This window comes from Andrographis paniculata, unplaced genomic scaffold (assembly GCF_009805555.1).
Source record: "Andrographis paniculata isolate CXL003 unplaced genomic scaffold, ASM980555v1 Contig59END, whole genome shotgun sequence".
Taxonomy (NCBI): domain Eukaryota; kingdom Viridiplantae; phylum Streptophyta; class Magnoliopsida; order Lamiales; family Acanthaceae; genus Andrographis; species Andrographis paniculata.
This window is the reverse complement of record NW_026137594.1, coordinates 1,263,363-1,281,859: the sequence shown is the minus strand read 5'-3', so window position 1 is coordinate 1,281,859 and position 18,497 is coordinate 1,263,363. Positions and strand designations below refer to the sequence as shown.

Sequence of the window (18,497 nt, the reverse complement as noted above, 5' to 3'; positions counted from 1 at the left end):
GCGAAGTTTTCGGCAACTAAGTCCATGACACTTATCATTCTTGTAAATATTTATTTTTATTTTAATGTATGTATTTGCACTAAATTTATGAGGTAAATAATAGTAAAATAATACAACGATTTAAAAAAATCTATTTACATAAATACTTTTTAAGTTTGAATTTTACTTTCTTTTATAATGTGTTTTTTTACAATTTTTTTTTATAATAAAATATAATATTAACATGTTATTAATTAATAAAAATATTTAATATAATTTTGATATTTTGAGTTGAAATGAAAATAATAGTATTTCAAATTTAATAAAATATATATGCGAGTTTGGGTTTGATATGCTCTATTAAGGTTTTGAAATATTTTATGTTCTATTAAAGTTTTGAAATATTTTATAAAATAGCAGTTCAACATCCTTCCGTTGTAGTCTAGTTGGTTAGGATACTCGGCTCTCACCCGAGAGACCCGGGTTCAAGTCCCGGCAACGGAATTTTTTTAGTCTTACTCCAAACAAGCCAGGTCGACGAATTGTCTGTTTGAGTTAATTTTTGTCGGCTATAATTATCAAATTTCTTCAGTAAAAGTACATCATTCCTTAAATTTTTCTTTGAAAAAATAAAATAAAATTGCATCTAATATCTAATTTTTATTTAAAATATTAAGTAAAATATATCAACACCTATCTTCCATCTTAAACGTTATATTTAATATTTATTTTTCATTCAAATTTTTACTATTTTCGAAACAACCTCAAACACTTCCAAAACACAATTATTCTCTTTAAGTTTTTCTCAAAGTTTTCTTATACTATGCAATATCGTTTTTTCCTTTAAAACATATTTATTTTCTATATAAAACATTAAATCAAACAACTATTACCTAAAAAAACAACAAAAATCAAAATATTTCAAACACAAGTTTGTTTGTTTTGTGTTTTGATTTGAAGATGTAATATAAAAATGTGTAATATATTAATTTTTATTTTTTTAAGAAAATGTGTTAGGGCTTTTTTAACAAAACAAACAAACCCAAAACAACATACCATTAAAAATATTATCAAACACCTAAAGTCCTAAACTCTTGCACCAACATCACATCCAATCATTATTTCAAATCCAAATCAACCTAAAATTAAAAAATATCCTAAAACAAACATAATATCTTTTTTTTCCATCTCAGACTTATATGTTAAAGCTATTACCACATCAAATCCTGAATAAAGTTCAAGTATTATATATAGGGAAAGTCGGGCAGTACCGTAGTTGTCAAGCTTGCTGTTGCCCGCTATTTTCCGCAGCGATGTTTTCTATACATGCACAAAGAGCAACATATTTCAAAACAGACAAAAATTAAGGACTAAACAATGATAGGAAGAAATTTTGCAATTTTACATCCATAATATAAATTTTTCCTCCGCAACTAAAATTCCAAAAACATTAAAAAGGAACTTTGCACCTGTGAAGTCATCTTACCATTTGTAATGAGGTAAGATGACTTCTCATGAGAACAGACCTTGTCACCCTCATTTGATTTTAAGTGATACTAAAAATTATAATAAGAATCTAAATTGAAAGAATATACGAGGAACACCATAAAGAATTGGTAATGTCTGTCACAAATCATAATATAAACAAGGAATAAGCAGTTACAACAGAGAATTTCTGTAATAATTATAAAAACAAGTAATGGCTGCAGCGGAACAAAAAAAAAATTTGAACAATGGTACCGAGAGTGCAATTCAATTAATTATAAACAAGTGCTCATATAAATAAAATGAATACACTTGTAATGATCATTATCATTAGCTGGCATATATTCTTTGACAACTGCAATGAAAGGCCAGTACAAAGTGCGGTGCAGGGTAAACGCCGCGTAATAGATTTCTTAGGATAACTTTTGGTCCTTTAAAAAATTATTGAATCTGGAGAATAAAATAGCAAAAGTCAAAAGCATAAGAATATGTCTTGAGGCTTTTATATTTTTTTTCCAATAAATTATAAATAAATAAAGGGTAAAAATGAAATCATGCCTTTGGAGAGGTGAAAAGACAGTGTATCACAAGCTCGTAGCCAATTTAGCCTAACTTAGTGTCATTTTTATTGTTTTGATATTTTTGTCTTTCGTCCAGTTACTTGCTAACATATAAAAGCCATCGGGCTTAAGAGGTGCCACTACGATTATTCATAACTATTTAGCTTTTGTCTTGCAGCTTTGGACGCCTCAACTTAGGATAGGGCCCAGTAGTTGTTTATTATTCCATATTGGTTAATAAATGCTCAACTAATAACTATCAAAATCATAGAGGCGGAGTGCGCCTCACCACTGTAAATGGCAACAAGGCTGCTCCATCTGCATTTCAGGCCGTGTCATGCACCAAGCGCACCATTTAAAACAATGGATCATGGAACTAATTAACGTAACACAAGATTATCTTAAGCAATAACTGCAATCTATGACATCAATATAGTTATTTCCAGATAAAGGCAACCTTAACGCTTCTATAACTAAGCAAGATAGTCATAAATGAACAAAAATAGTCGAAAAAACCACCAAAAAAATTAGAGGGGTGGGTGGGGAGGGGATCAGGGTAAAGAGAAGTATACCATGCACTGATCCAGTTGACAGCATTTGGTCCAGATTGTCTATTCGATGCTGTACGGACTTCAAAACTGTATTCAACACTTTTACCCTTTTCCTAACACTAGAGATCTTTGCAGCATGCTGTATAATAAAGGGTGTTGGTGCATCCTCTAACAATTTGTCAAGCTCTAGAAATAAATAGAACTTTAGATTAATAAATTTATAACTTCACTTATATCAAAAACGATTCAAAGATTTATAAGAACACAATTGCTGATGCTACACCTCAAATTATAGCCATCTCATAAAGTGTAAAGCATCACTCTGCAAAAGCACTATAAACAGCATTTCCAAATAGCAAAAACCTTTTTTTTGAAAAAATTGAATTTACAGTTTGAAAAAGGATAACATAAACATAGTGCATCATACGGAAAGTTAACTCAACCATATCTAAAAGCCTCTTTCATGAACACTGGAAAATGCACTTTACTCAGAAAATGTCAATCATGCCATAATCTGGAAAATTAACATTTCAAAACATTACTAGGAACAAATAAAATTCGTAATAATAAATATTATAAAATATATAGGATTAAAACAAAGTTATAAATTCTATCCCACTGAAACACATGATAAAAGTTGGGTCCTTAGAGATTCGTCAGAATTGAAAGCATCAGATTGGTGAAATATGAATTTCCAATATATGCTCTAGCCTTACATTTGCATGTGCAATTTTACAGTGATGGAATCCATTTGAGAGCAGTTAAAGAGCATTTTTTCCACTATTCCGCGCACAATATTGTAAGTATAAACAGCAAAAACACGCACGGACGCACATTAATACAGGAAAAGTAAGAAAATACCTCCAGTTAGACGATCCAGAGTAAACTCAAGTTGGTCTTGGCTGCGCTCTGCAGCTTCAGCTCTCGAATCGAAATCATTCATTACGGAGGAAATCAGAGAGTACAAACCCTCGGCCACCGCTGAACTCGAACTAGTTGCATTGTCACCATCGTCGACGTTATCGACGCCATTACCGGCGGAGTCTGCAGGTAAGGAAAGTCGCTGATGAGCATCAGTTGGATTTCCATCCGCCATGACTGAAACTGCCAATCGAATCCAACGGACTCTGCTCTTTTCTCACTCCACGCTCGCTCGCTTTCGACTTGCGCTGGAATTTGTTCGTTTGCCTTTGCCCCTAACAATAAACATCGATTAATTATTTTCACTTTAGTCCCTCGATCTATGATTATTCCCGCATAATAGCCCCTCAATTTCTGATTCATACATAAAGTTACTATAGAAACATAGTAGTATGTTTTTGTGTGTTTTTTTTTTTTTGTTGAGTTTTAAAAAAAAATAAAAAAAATATATTTTTCTAATGCAAATTATAAATAATAATATTTAAAAAAATTTGGTTAAAGAAACAAAGTCTTTGAACTGAAATGGTCTTTCTTAAAAATATATATAATTATATATTTAAATTTTAATATTATTTAAAATATTATATCAAAATTTTTTTATATCAAATTAAACATTTATTCAATTTATTTGATAAAGAAATAATGTTAAAGTAAAATTGACTTTGCATTAATTAAATTTATATTAGCAAAGAAATTTGGAAGTATTTATTTAATATCATTTTAAATATTTTTATTGTCAAATACAGAGAATTAAAATTTTTTTTTTAATCTTAGTATTAAAAAAATTTGAATATACTTTTCATGGATGTATGGATAGAATATTTACTTCCATACATAAAATACACAATTTTTTTACATATATATTTATAACTTGAACACTTCTCGGATACTTTTGGAAAGATTGAAAGGAAATTCATCGATTTTTTTCTAAAATTAGCGAAGAATCATCAGCATTAACGCCGTCATATATCAGATTCAATGATTCATATATATATATATATATATATATACTTACTTGAATTAGATACAATTTTTATCCCTTACTAAATAATTTAGGCTTTTAGCCAAATTTGTAATAAGCAAAGTTGATGAGATATTTTAAAAACAACATAACATTAATGGAGACTTTGGGTTTGTTTACCTTATGTTTTTTAATAAATATGTTCTTCTTTTTTTCTTTTTTTTTTTTTTTGTTTGTTTTATATAAGGAATTAGGTTAGTAATATAAAAAATAATATTTTATATTAAATTATTAAATTTTTGTAAATGAATAAAATATATATATTGTATTTTTTCAAATAATATTTACAGAGAATCATTCTATTTAAAAATACTAAATCTTTTGTTATTTTATATATATATATATATTCAATTTGTAGTGGGGTGAATGTTCAAAAATGTTCAAAAATCTTTTGTTATTACCACCATCATATTGGATATTGTAGTTAGGTAAATAAAATATATATATGGTTCAATAATTTTGTTCTATGAATAATAGTATCAAATAAAATGTTTTCGTATGAAGGTTTAAATTTTGAATATTAAAAATTTAAATTTGAATAGTTATTTATTTTTATATAAATAACTTAAAGGATATTTGATAATTAACTTATTTATCATCTTTGAATTTATTGAATAATTTTTAGGTGTTGCTCAAAATTTTTAAGTGTTTAGTAAATTATTCTATGACCTGTACGTTTGCATTAGCGTTTGATACTTTTTTTTTCTATAACTATCCTTGAACACTAACCCTCTCTTATATATATATATATATATGTATGTATTTTAACTACATTATTTATTAATTATTTTAATATTTTTAATAATTTATGAATTTACTTTTATAAATTTGAGCAAAAGCTCCTGTCATGATGAATCCTGCAATATATTGGTGATGAGTATATAATGCAGCTTGAGTAGGGCTACGTGTCATTAGAGGGATATGACAAAATCTTATTTCTTGAAAAAATCCACAATTCGGGAAAAAAATCGAATGAAAAATTGCCAGCCTTGACCTCAGACATGAGTGTATGAACTGCATTGTGTGTTTACCAGTGCCCGTATATAGCTACTTGTCGCTTAGGACAAAAGTGGAAAATAATTAATTTTTTACATTTAATTTATTTTATTTGTAAAATATTTTCAATTTTTAAAAATAAAAATAAAATAAAATAACATTTATATTATTAATCTATTTATATATTATTTTTATCAAATAAATTGAAAATATAATAAGTTTATTTAAAACATTTCAATCTAAATTTTAAATTTTCAATTAAATATATATTACATTGAAATTCAACTATCAACTAAAAATATCTCATCAACCAAATTTGCAAGACAACAATAAATCCTAGTTTCATCTACTTTATTGAATTTATTAATTAATATTTATTGTGTATGTCCAATAAAAGAAGCAACCATTTGGTGCAAATCTCTAACCAAATATAGAATATAAAAAAGTTTGGAACTTTTTCAAAGATACTTAAGAAAATAATAATGATCTCAATATTGAATAACTACATATAATAGCTTTAGACACAAACGATTAGGAAATTTATATATATTTCAAAATCTATTTATATATATTTCAAAATCCACATGTACTAAAGATTGATCTCAAAGTATTTTTTTTTTTTTAAAAAAATAATTTTATACTAATAATACCAAAATACTATTAACTTTTACTTAAATTACAAACGTATCATTATACATACAATTATTTTACACATAAAATCAAAAATAAAAAATATCAAAAACTCCTAAACACTTCCACTAATTAATAAAATATTATTAATTTTTAATCTATTACAAAATCCCAAATAACTCATTTCATTTGGGACGAAAGGGAGTATATCATGTCCCGTGAAGAAATTCAACCGAAAAAAAATCAATGAATTTTGACACAATTCATCAATCTGTTTCATTTCGATCACCTCGGCATGGAAAACACTGAGCAAAAAGATTGTTCATCGCACGGCAGAGTAATCCCGTTCTCGTGGTGAAACCCGAACTCTTCTTCCGCTTGTTGAAGAAAGCACCGAAAATTAGGACAGGACAAGAACCTTAAAGGGACTATATAGCGATTACGATTCTCCCCAACGTACACTGGAAAGTGCCCTTTAGGTATGTCGACGGATGGCTTCTTCCCGAGGCTTGAACACTTGTTGAGAATGATTTGCTTCACGGGAGAGCTCGCCATGGCATTGCTCTTGTTTGCCTTCCAAATGGCCATCTATCGATGCACAATTTTATAAAGTTTGGGGTTTTGTGGTGGAGAATGATGGAGAAGAAGGGAAGAAGAAGAGGCATATTTATACATAATTGGATAAGGAACAAGACATGAAATTGTTGCTTTTGGAAAGATCATGTAAGAAAGGAAAGCAAACAAGGTTCATTCTTTAGTAGCAAATACATACGTATGTGTCCTACATTACTAGTTTTGTTGTCCTTATCTTTTCAAATATACCACTTTTAGCATTAAAAATATAGCTGACAAATACACGCTACATACAGTATTACCGTAGATACGAGAATTTAGATAAAATATAATTAGTAAGTAATTAGAAAATTTATTAGTAAAAATAATTATAGATTAAGATTAAAATAACTAAATAGTTTAATTAAAATTAAAAAAACTATAAATTTGAAATTTTAAAATATGATTATAGTGTATAATCAATTTTCCAAAAAAAGAAAAAAATAAATTATGTGAGACGAACCAAAATAAAAAATAGAGACAAATTATGTGGGACAGAAGGAATATATATATTGTAAATTTATATTTAATGCATTATTCTGTTATCAACACAGATCAACACCGTAATCACCGTTATAATATGTCTAGCATATATTGTAATTAAAACCGTATATATTGTATATTTTATTACTATGAATTGTAAATTCGTATATGTATTTGTGATGTGTTAACATTAGGATATTTTAAAATCAATTATGACATATTATGTCAAATATTATCATGTGTCGTCAATATTTGTATTATGTTAATACGAAATCTTATAACGAGATCAATTATGACATATATTTTGTATATTATTCCTATGTGATGGTTAGGGCAATAAGCACCGTATTAATTAGCCATAATGAACATTCTAACCTCAGCAACTTCTTTTCACTTGTACATACTAAAAGAAGAAAAATTATCCAATTAGCTCGTAAAAAAATATCATTTTAATACTATCAATTATCTTAAATAAATAACTTGTAATACTAATAATAAGAAAAAAAATCCCTTTTATTTGAAGAAAATAAGACTACTAAAAATTCAATAAAAGAAAAGTTGGAACCATCCTTAATTTATACATATTGAAGAAGAAATAACTAACTGACCAAATAAAAATTTACTGTCCAATTTGAACTAGACTAATTGATTCGAAGAAAGATCTTTGGACTATAATTGGCACACCATAAAGTGTTAAGTCCGGTGGAATAACATGGGTATTAGTCAGAAGATAACATAAAGAAAATAAAATACTTGCAGTCCAAATATTCTCACAAAAATTCAATAAATTAGAATGAAACATGTTCTTAAATGATCCAATCCTGTAAGCCTAACATTACATGAAAATTTTAATATGCATTTGACGAAGATTGTTACTGTCAGCTTTATGACTCACATTTATATGAAAATTCCCAAATAATTCTCTAACAACGTGAAGATGATGGTGTGTCACCAAATATTTTTTTGTGATACAATTTTCAATAAAAATTACCAAAAAACAACAGGAAACAACTTATTCATTACACAGTCACCGGAAAATATATATATATATATATATCTATATATGGAGGAAAAATGTATTCATTTACAGGGGGCAGGTGGAGCCATAGATAATGTGTCAAAATGCATATCATAATGATGAAAATGACAGCAAATCCTAATCCTAGAATGTTAAGTTATGCAGGGGCCAGACAATTCAAGGCTGTGAAGTATATCCTCAAAAAAACATTCCCCTCCTATTACAACTAATTCATGTAAAAGCAGTCGGGATGGATCGAAGGATTAAGGATATGTGCTGAGGATAACTGTTGCCTCAAAAATGGGATCTCCATGAAATATAAGCAATGCAATAAATTTTTATAAATGTAGGATCAGATACCATGATATCAGCTAAATAGCATTGAAAACCATAAATTGCCCTAAATATTGTGTTGATGGTGAAATGCTAATGGAGACCATCAATGAAAGATCAACAAAATGATAAATAACTAACCTTGCCTAGCATATACTATATTTGTACATCAATCACCGAAAATGTGCCCATCTACCTTTGTGAAATCAAGCATGCCACTGACCAGAAGAAGGTTTCTATGACTGCAACGGTGGCCCTTCTAAGGTATTTAATTGCCTTCTTAGCTTGACGATATGTGCTTGGACCTACAAAATTGAGATGAAGTAAGAACAGTCCATAAAAGTCCAATAATCTATGACATGCCGGACAATACAGAATCAGACAAATAACATAAATGCAAGGCAGGTTTTAATTTTTCCCAAAAAAGAAAAATCATGTAAGGTTAAGGGAGCTCTGTAGGCAGAAAAATACTATAATTTATGACGACACTACAAAGAATTAATAAACCAAAGACAGAAAAAGTGTGAGGGAGAGTAAAAGGACACATGCAGAATTGGCACATACTGAAATCAATTTCAACTTTGAAACTTCTAGCGTGGAAAATAGAATGGCTATTCAAAGAAATAATCAAGCAAAGCATATAAATGATCACATGACATTTAAATGATGAAAGAGAAATGCGCATTGAATTTAAAACCATAAATTGCAACCATACGTTTATTGAAACTATTTTTCCCAAATTCAATGTGCCCTAAGAAATGTGAAGATAAAAAATATACTAAATGGTAATGTCTTATGTATGAAGCACATAAATTAAGGTGTGTTTGAATGTATTTTATATACATGAACAATATCATAGAGACCTTCTATCCTAGTTGTTAATGGCAAATGGCATGGCGTGGGACACAGGCTCTTCACAGCCTGGGGAACAATGTATGCCACATGCCACATTAAAGTTATATTGAGGTATATATATTTCCTGAGGTATATTTTTAAAACAGTTCAATATATATTTTAAATTTATTTTTAATCAAATATATATTATATCGTAATCCAACCATTAACCAAACATCTCATTTCAAATAGTAAAATCGAACTTCCAACCACAATCTTAACCAAACAGACCCTAAGTTGATGATAAATAGGAAAAAATTAAAATAAACTGAAAGCCATTTGCATTAACCATCTAAATGCTGCAAAAAAGACAAAAACCCTGTACCTTCTGACGTGCAGCCGCAAGTTTTAATAACTCATCTGCCTCTGAGAAATTGATAAACCATTGGCTCAATGGGTGATCTTTAGCATCACCTTTCTTTTCATTCAGATCCGCTATATTGGGGTAATAGATTTGTGTAAATTATATGAATTCTTTCCAGATAAAGTAAACACCACAAAATATCGCATACCATCACCAGAAGGTAGGTTTGAGGTGATTGGAAGACAAGGAAGAATTACAGCAGGGTTCTTTTGTGCACGTAAATAAAAATCTTCATAAGGATCTGGAAATACAATTTCATTGTAAGTTTCCACAACAACAGGTTTTTTGGTTGACTGAGGACCACTCTCATCTTCCAAATACAACTTAAGATGGTGATACCTTGCAATAAATAATAAACATCATCAAAAGAGATTACAAGTAATATTCAGGAAAATATTTAAAGCAAACCTAAAAGAATACTTACAAATCCAGCTGCTTTTCACAGACATCATTGTGAAAAAACAGGGAAATCGCAATTTCAAATTCTCCCCAACCACATTCTGACAACTCAAAAGGTGGTGATTCAACAACTCGAACAGGATTACTGAAACTGGGATGCAGCTGAAATACAGCTCGCTTAATCACTGCACCCAAATCCTCATTTGTAGCTCCACGCACATAGACAGTCCACTTATGTGATTGAGCTCTGCAAAGTATGAAAACCATTGAAAGTCATGCTAATATTATTATTTTATTATTTGGGTCAAAGGAGTTACAATTCTCAAAAATAAAAAATAAAAAATTATTTTCAATAGGATATCTCATAATATCAACTTACTCAGTGGCCTTTTTACCCAGCCAAAATGCAATTGTTCCATAGACTATTGGAACACATATTTCCACATCTTTGAGTCTCTTGTGCGGTATCTGTTAAAGTTATCAAATAGATGCATGACACAAGCGTTATGGTAATTATAAAATGATACAACCAAATATATCTCTTGACAAATCAAGATAACTTACATTAAGACATATGACTTCTAATAGTTTATACAACAGTTGTCATGCTAAAAAAACAAATTTTAACCGCAAAACAGATACATCCTGAAGATAATATGGGGGGGGGGGGGGCTGAATAGTCAAAAACATCCATAGGTAAGCCCACTCCTCCCTCTATAGCAGTACAGTTTTAGTGTTCTCTAATAGAGATTTACTTTAGTTTATTTGAATTGGTGTATTTCCAATCTAACACATGCTATGGCAGAGTAACTCATTTCATCAACAACTTAGGGGAGCAGTTGCACAACATATTCAGGATGAGTTAAATTAGAGCACCTCATTTGAAATGGGTTTGGGTTGGATTTGGACTCTACAGCAGGGTTCCATGATGCTCTCGAAGGAGGTCAAGCAGGCCTCTGTTTTACAAACCTCTCATTGAAACTAACAGTAGGTTCAACACCCATATAGCCCCAAGGTTCTGCCCTCCTAAAGCTAATAAACAAAACAGGACTTCGTCCATGACTATATCAGAAGACACAAGCTACCTAATATGCATAAATGCCAAGCAGAAAGATTCCTGAGGTAATGAGGAAAAATTAGCCCATTTTGATTTCATCATGGGCATTAAAGTTCCGGTCTACACATGCATCATGGTGGGTGGTGGATAGGCTCTCAAAATATGGGGTCACTTTTACAGCTTGTTCAATGACAGATTTTTGCAGACACAATGTGGGTAAATGAGAAGGATTCTCATTGAACACGAATCACAACTTGATCTAGAATGTGGACATACAATGTCAAGGCTTCAGCGTTGAGGGCAAGGGCTCTCTCAGTGAAGGGGAACTGATTTGAAGAAATAAGTGAGACTCCCGGAGCAGGCTGTGCCGTTGTCGGAGGTGTTGGCCATCCACCAATCCAAGTATATAACTAGTGAGCCAAGCAAGGCTCATCCAATTCCAACTTTCTTGTGGTGGACTTGGCTTAACTTATTCAACTTCCCCATAATATTGACTACTTCACACATTTTGTGTTGGACCCAAAATATGATAATATTGAATCTCATATCTAAATAAATGAATCATTACGTCAGTCATTCAGTATCTAGAGGGCTATGCCTTGGACGAGGTTTCCCGTAGTACTGTTATGTTTGTTATTCTTTCAGTAAAATTTCATTCCCATCATAAAACACCATTAAATCATGTTTGTTTGCTATGCAACAGAGAGGACCCTATTAAATTTCTCAAATCATGCTTTTTTTTTATTCTTGCATCTATTTGCTGTCTATCTTTGTTCCATTATATATTTTTAACTCTACTGTAAGGGATTGTTTTACATTGCGAAGCTAATATTTATGTTATACATTATAACATAGATATTAATTAACACAACAAAGTAAACAAGACCTAATGATATTAAGTGAAATTAACTTGAAATGAAAAGAAATAAAAAGATTGTACATTTTCATGACTCAACCTTTTGTTTTTCATTGCCTTACCATAATTGTGTAACAACTAAGTTACCACAACCAAGCATACAACTAGATTTTAACAAATTTCTATTTCTCAAAAATAGTAAACTAAAGGCATAGTACTTCCAGATAATTATTTAAAAGGTGCCATAAGAAGCAAGGTCCTTAATGTTCTGGAATAGTAAGAGAATGAAGACCTGACATCAGGAGATTCAGGACAGATTTAAAACCAAATGTTTAACTGACCCCATCACCATTTTGTAGATATTGTTATCAAAAAAGAGCAAAAAATTATATAATCCATATTATTTTCTAACAGAACCCTTGTATTCTTTAATCAAAGCTTGATTCCAGTCTATTTATCTTTTTTTATATCCCAGTATACAACACTTCTATGACAATATAGTAAATTATATATCAATTCCTCTAAACTAATATGTTACTTTGTTATGTAAACACTTGGATTATTTTATGGCACTGAGACAGGTAACACAATACCTGTATAAACCTTCTTCAAGATAGAGAGTTTCATGTAACCATGATATAACTGCTTAGCATTGAATCAGCTTCACTTAATAAATCATGTTTGCATGCTCCATAACACGGGATAACCTCATCATTAACTACTCATTGGTCAGACAGTTCAAATAAAATCGGAGAAGAATCCAACTGATTTCCCTTTATTCAAACGAAAACCTCCAATCAATACCAACAGCAGTGTGTTATTCCACAACAAAGCTACAAACAGCATCATTACCGCATGTTTTAATCATTATTAGACAAAACATGTTTATTGGACAGAGCATACCTTCTTATTGTTATCCTCAGAAACCCTGGTGATTTTGATGCGTTGTAGCTTTGGAGTGGCCTCATTGGGATCTAGCTCCAACTCAACTCCGGTTTCCTCAGTTTCAGCCATCACAATGCATCTCGTGGTTTAAATTTGAGAGGAATATGTGAATTTTCAGCAATGCAACTGTATGTGACCAGGGATTTTAACCTGATTGCACTTGGGTGTATGTTTATCAATGCCACTTCTTGTTTCTACTGCTCAAGGCCTTTTAATTTCACCCGTACTTTGCTTCGCTTGGCAGGCTCTGGGGAATCAATGAGAACCTGATGCATAATTGGGTAGGTTTGTGCAAGTAAGCTTCATAAATCACAAAAATACCAATATAGTCTCATACTTCCAAAATATTATTTATATGCAATCATATACATGTTTAAAATATATCTATTTGGCTGAATAGATGAAAATTATAGTCAGTGGTTAGTCAATCATGTATGTCCATGACAAGTTAATCTGCCAAATCAATTGTCAAAATACAGAAGAAGGTAAAGCTTCACACAAACCCTCAATTGGGTTATCAAGATCTCATCTTCAGCTTCCGATTAAACAAAGAAAAAAGATCTCATGTTCAGCTAATGCAACAGACATCTCAAGATAGAAAGATAAAATCAAAAACTAACCAAGGATCGTAGCAGCCCCTAAAATATAAACTTATTCACCAAATCAGAACAATACGTTAGAAAAACATTCAGAACATCGCGGAGACAAAAATCTCCACTAGGCTTTCAAACAGCAGCAATTAATACTTCCACATCCAAATTCTCATTTCAGAAACATAAAACCTCACAACACAGTATGAACCAACAACTACAGTTAATACAGAAGTACATCATTACTCGTGTAGTTAAACAATTCCGACAATATAATTACGAAATCAGTATGTGTTTCCAGAGAAAGTTCCTCAGTATTCCAAGATAGACTCAATGTGTCGGAAATTAATAAAATCCACCGAACCCCTAGACAATGGCCAGAAAATTTACCTTTCAACAGTTGAATTTGGAATTCGGGAGCTACCGCCCGGGGAAAAATACGAATGAAATTGAGGAGCAGGGATTGTGAGGGATGACAAAATTTGCGTAAAAATGAAAGAGGGAAGATTTTTATCTTCAGGTTGCTTTCCGCTCCTTCAACTTTATAAATTCACACTAACATCCTCTAACTTTGGACCATAACTGAATCGCTTATTCGTTTTTTCGCCTTTATTTTCATTATTGTAAATTTTCATGACTATTAGTTTAGAAATATTAAAAATAATATTTTCATTATCATATTAAATTTATTAATTCTTAAATAATTTTTTTATAATATTTCATTTTATATTTTTATATATAAAATATTATTATTTTTTAATTGATAATATGATATAAGGAGCCAAAAAGAATATATTTAAATTTATAAATATTATAATTAACACTTTTTTTATATAAATAATATATTATATGATTTTTTTTATATAAATATTAATTCTAATTATTTTTTAAATCAAAATATTAAATAAAATCAAAAAAATATTTTATGAAAATGCTTTAATCACTTTACAGTTGAAACTCAAACTCTTTTAATACAATATCATTTTTGCTTAAATTAATTGTATATCTATTGAGATATTTAATTATTTTACAAGAAAAAAACATATTAAATTCGTCCAATTTAAAAATATATTTATTTATTTATTTTATATAAAAGTAATGATACAATATAAATTAAGAGTATTTGTAAAAAACATATATATATTTTTGAAATGATTATTTTAAAGGAAATATATAATATAAATATTATTTTGAAATGAATAACAATTTATATAATACAATTATGTAATTTTATAAAAAATAAAAAATTTTAAATATAAAAAAGAGAGAAGTGAGAGTGTTTCTTAAGTTTTTCAAATACTATTATTTTGATATTTTTAAAAAATATATATATTTTTAAATTAAAAATGTCCTACGAAATATTAATTTATTTATAAATTCGAATTGAATTTTTTTATTCAAATCCAAATAAACTCTAATTCTTCAGGAATGGATCCGGTCCCATTATAGATAATCTCTTAAAAATAAAAAAAAAAAAGAAAAAAGAAAAAAAAAAAAAAAAGCATAATGTAAACTATAATTGAAATGGACAAATGGAACCGAATAGACCTTAATTTTTTTTTTGTACTATTTTGTGTGAAAGTGTGATTTAGCGAAGATGGAGGATCAGCCTGCAAATCCGAAAATAAAATAATAACCTTTACTTTTTGCTAATTTTTTTTTCTTTTCTTGGTTTGGGAGGGTTGTCATCTGGCAATCCCGGTTGACCGAAGTCCTTGTCGCAGTTTTCTACCGGCGGATGCTCCCAAATTCCCTGTTTTACTATTTGAAAAGGTATCTTGCTAGCATCTGTTCGTGGATTTTCTGAGTTTGATTAAATTTCGACGTAATTGAATGGATCTTGTAACATTCGCGGACTTTTTCGGGAAACATATGGTAAAACTAATATTTTGTTGTTGGAGTTGGTTAAATCCGCGAGGAATGATCGGTGTCTAGGTTTGGGTGGATCTTACTGTTTGTGAAGTTCTATGCTGTTGGGGACTTGGTTATTTGGCGAATGAGAATTTAAACGTTAAGATTTTTCGTGGGGTTTTTCTCTTTGTTCTTTTTTTATTTTCCATAAAATTTTATGTTCGTATCTTTTGAGAATTGAGATATAGAAACGGGGATTAACATCATAATATAGGACTTTATGACCGTTATTTCGTTTGTGTATTATAACCTGAGGAGATTGTTATCTCTGCTATTATTCTGCTCTGGGAATGTTGTTAGTGTTTTGTTTTTTTGGTAGTTTGGATAGTTAAGGGACAACTTAATTAACATCATATGTATCTTTACTGCAATTTTCTTGGATCGAGAACCATTTTTTATATACATTTAGGATAAAAATTTGGTTTTCAACATGACTGTGGATTGAATTAAAATTTAGAATTGAATTGGTGCATTCTCAGCATATGCTCTCTGGTGTTATCTTGGCATATCATTATGGTCCATTAAACTTTTATACTTTTTTTAAAGTTGTAATATCTGGCAGTACAATATGAAGTAAGTTTTACATTTGTTATCAATTCAGTACGACGCAGGAAAGAGGAATAGGTTTTAGTTTTGCCATAATAGGAATTCTCTTTATGTCAATCGAAATTTTATGAGATGTTATCATGGTCTGTGTCGTAATTCTGCTTTAATCTCTTTTGTCACTTGAAAACATGAACTGCACCTTACTATGATATCGGCGTTGTATTTTCTTTAATCTTCATATGTTGCATAATAACTTATAAACGTGGTAATCTTGTTAAGTGTTAACATGTTATGATCTTTCTATGTGCATTCGTCAAAGTACAACGAGTTGTTTCTGCATAAAAAAATTTTATGGCCACAGAAAGTAAAACGCAATCATTTTTTCTCTCAGTGATAAATGTTTGTGCATAAAAGGAATGAGTTAAATTCTTGAAACCTTCACGGAATGTTATAATTTGCTGATTGTAGATTCATCAAACTAAGGGGTTCTTGACTTCTTACTCTGTTTCTGTTAGATAAATGGCCGGCACAGATGAAGATGTTGATATGTCAGCATTGAAATCACAGCTAAACCAAACTCAAACAAACTGGAAGCAGGAAATAAATAGAAATCGTTCGCAAGTTGATGACTTGCAAGAGAAGCTCATGGAAGTTAAGGCATGCGTAAAAGGGTCAGAGGCAGAGGCAAAGAAAGAACTAGGTGTTCTATGGCGGAGAGTTAAAACATCTGCAACATTATTGACATACTTGAAATCTAAAGCCAGAATCATGGCTATTCCTAATTTGGCTCATACATCCTGTGGTATCAAACAAATCGATGGCGTTGGCCTTGTTGATAAAAATGGTGTACCGCTGTCTGGATGGTCAAGGAATGTAGATATATCTTCCTTGGATAGCGCAGATGAAGACACGTGGACTGCACTTAGCAGTGCAGAGGGTTCTCTTGATGAACAAGATGGGGCCTATATAAATGAGTTACTCCAAAGCGTACAATTGGTCACAGATGTTATGGAAGGTCTTGTCAAGAGAGTTCTTTTGGCCGAAACTGAGACAGCTGTTGAGAAGGAAAAAGTAACTGTTGGCCGGGAAGAAATAAAACGGAAGGCAGTTCAAATCGAGAACATGTCTGTAAAACTAGAGGAGATGGAACAGTTTGCAATGGGCACAAACAATGTTTTGAATGAAATGAAACAGAGGGTTGAAGATTTGGTTGAAGAAACTACTAGACAAAGACAGAGAGCTTCTGAAAATGAGCAGGAGCTTTCTCGTGTTAAGCGAGACTTTGAATCCCTGAAATCATATGTCAGTACTCTGATTAGTGTGAGGGAAACACTTCTTTCATCAGAGAAGCAGTTTCAGACAATTGAAAAGCACTTTGAACGGTTAGTACTTGACGATCCTCTAGATAATGGCGTTAGTTCATTAATTTTTCATACAATTACCTAAAGTTGGCACGTCAGAATTTTATTGTTTTGCATTTCATTTTATTCTACTTTAGTTAGCATGTGGTGGTGATTCTATTAGTTTGGTTTAATTTGACCTTCAAGTCCCATTCTCCTTAATAGAATGGGATGCACATTCTTAGTTCTAGCAAATGGTGAAAGATAAGTCTATGAATATTTGAATGTCAATGTGTCTATAAAGTCCTCACATACTCTCATTACCCTCATTAATTTCCAATGAGGGCCCATCCAATTTCTTAGAAATGTTGGCCAGTTTTATATATATGATTATGCTGGACTTTGTTGATTTGGATGTCATTTGTATCTTCTGGATATTTAACTTTTGTTAGTTCAATCCGATTAGGCTTGTTGCGAAAACATCCCAGTTGGAAGTCGAAAAGCTGCAGAAGGAAGTTGAGGTCCAGAAACTCATGGATGAGAATGTTAGACTGAGTGCTCTCTTGGACAAGAAAGAGGCACAGCTTGTGGCCATGAACGAGCAGTGCAAGCTTATGGCATTGAACGCTTCCAACATTTAGTTTGGCGTACTTGAAATCCTATAACAGGTAGCCGGAACCTCTCTCTCTCTTCCGCGACTCCACTCTCAATTTGCTGGCTTATGTTACCATATCATGAGAGCGGGCTATTCTGTTGTTTCATTAAATGGGAAATCATGAGTTGATGATGTTGATTGGATACTTGTTGAGATTTGTACTCTTGAGAACTTTCTCCATCAACTTCTCTTGCAGTGATTGTGTTGTTGTGCCGTTATACTGCTTGCATTGCTGCCTTTGAAACATCAAGTGCGCTGTTTTGTGCCAATGGTATGTGCACAATGAATATGATGATGTATAGTTAGGTTTTAAGTGTTAAAGATGGATTGCCGGATCTAACTTGTGTCGAA

The 18,497-nt window shown here is 30.9% G+C and overlaps 4 protein-coding genes and 1 non-coding gene across 6 annotated transcripts; 2 read left to right on the top strand and 3 right to left on the bottom strand.

Moving 5' to 3' along the window:
- Positions 1–410: 410 nt before the first annotated feature.
- Positions 411–483, top strand: TRNAE-CUC (transfer RNA glutamic acid (anticodon CUC)). The gene has a single exon. It is a non-coding gene; the product is annotated as a tRNA-Glu (tRNA).
- Positions 484–1,041: 558 nt separating this feature from the next.
- LOC127258373 (uncharacterized) lies at positions 1,042–3,740 on the bottom strand. The gene is made up of 3 exons (XM_051285187.1): positions 3,437–3,740; positions 2,597–2,761; positions 1,042–1,299 (listed from the first exon to the last, which is right to left on the bottom strand). Exons 1-3 carry the CDS (start codon positions 3,669–3,671, stop codon positions 1,259–1,261), a joined length of 441 nt encoding a protein of 146 aa, XP_051141144.1. The 5' UTR covers positions 3,672–3,740; the 3' UTR covers positions 1,042–1,258.
- A 2,521-nt stretch (positions 3,741–6,261) lies between these two features.
- Positions 6,262–6,997, bottom strand: LOC127258407 (auxin-responsive protein SAUR50-like). The gene has a single exon (XM_051285237.1). It carries the CDS (start codon positions 6,729–6,731, stop codon positions 6,429–6,431), a length of 303 nt encoding a protein of 100 aa, XP_051141194.1. The 5' UTR covers positions 6,732–6,997; the 3' UTR covers positions 6,262–6,428.
- A 1,546-nt stretch (positions 6,998–8,543) lies between these two features.
- LOC127258400 (transcription initiation factor TFIID subunit 14b-like) lies at positions 8,544–14,200 on the bottom strand. 2 transcript variants are annotated; one of them, XM_051285229.1, is made up of 7 exons: positions 14,085–14,200; positions 13,063–13,370; positions 10,626–10,714; positions 10,272–10,493; positions 9,996–10,186; positions 9,809–9,918; positions 8,544–8,894 (listed from the first exon to the last, which is right to left on the bottom strand). In XM_051285229.1, exons 2-7 carry the CDS (start codon positions 13,171–13,173, stop codon positions 8,826–8,828), a joined length of 792 nt encoding a protein of 263 aa, XP_051141186.1. In that variant the 5' UTR covers positions 13,174–13,370; positions 14,085–14,200; the 3' UTR covers positions 8,544–8,825. The 2 variants fall into 2 exon arrangements, with proteins under 2 accessions (XP_051141186.1, XP_051141185.1); XM_051285228.1 differs by lacking the exon at positions 14,085–14,200 and adding an exon at positions 13,941–13,960.
- A 1,113-nt stretch (positions 14,201–15,313) lies between these two features.
- Positions 15,314–18,364, top strand: LOC127258399 (uncharacterized). The gene is made up of 3 exons (XM_051285227.1): positions 15,314–15,467; positions 16,667–17,533; positions 17,958–18,364. Exons 2-3 carry the CDS (start codon positions 16,671–16,673, stop codon positions 18,130–18,132), a joined length of 1,038 nt encoding a protein of 345 aa, XP_051141184.1. The 5' UTR covers positions 15,314–15,467; positions 16,667–16,670; the 3' UTR covers positions 18,133–18,364.
- Positions 18,365–18,497: the final 133 nt, after the last annotated feature.

Excerpts from the sequence above, each read along its gene's own strand:
- LOC127258373 (XM_051285187.1), bottom strand. The coding sequence starts at position 3,671 with ATGGCGGATGGAAATCCAACTGATGCTCATCAGCGACTTTCCTTACCT. Across the intron at positions 2,762-3,436 it reads TCTGGATCGTCTAACTGGAG|AGCTTGACAAATTGTTAGAG; the intron begins GTATTTTCTTAC and ends ATTTATTTCTAG. Across the intron at positions 1,300-2,596 it reads GTCAACTGGATCAGTGCATG|AAAACATCGCTGCGGAAAAT; the intron begins GTATACTTCTCT and ends GTGCATGTATAG.
- LOC127258407 (XM_051285237.1), bottom strand. The coding sequence starts at position 6,731 with ATGGCCATTTGGAAGGCAAACAAGAGCAATGCCATGGCGAGCTCTCCC.
- LOC127258400 (XM_051285229.1), bottom strand. The coding sequence starts at position 13,173 with ATGGCTGAAACTGAGGAAACCGGAGTTGAGTTGGAGCTAGATCCCAAT. Across the intron at positions 10,715-13,062 it reads CTGAGGATAACAATAAGAAG|ATACCGCACAAGAGACTCAA; the intron begins GTATGCTCTGTC and ends TAACTTTAACAG. Across the intron at positions 10,187-10,271 it reads TGTGAAAAGCAGCTGGATTT|GTATCACCATCTTAAGTTGT; the intron begins GTAAGTATTCTT and ends ATTTATTGCAAG.
- LOC127258399 (XM_051285227.1), top strand. The coding sequence starts at position 16,671 with ATGGCCGGCACAGATGAAGATGTTGATATGTCAGCATTGAAATCACAG. Across the intron at positions 17,534-17,957 it reads ATTGAAAAGCACTTTGAACG|GCTTGTTGCGAAAACATCCC; the intron begins GTTAGTACTTGA and ends CAATCCGATTAG.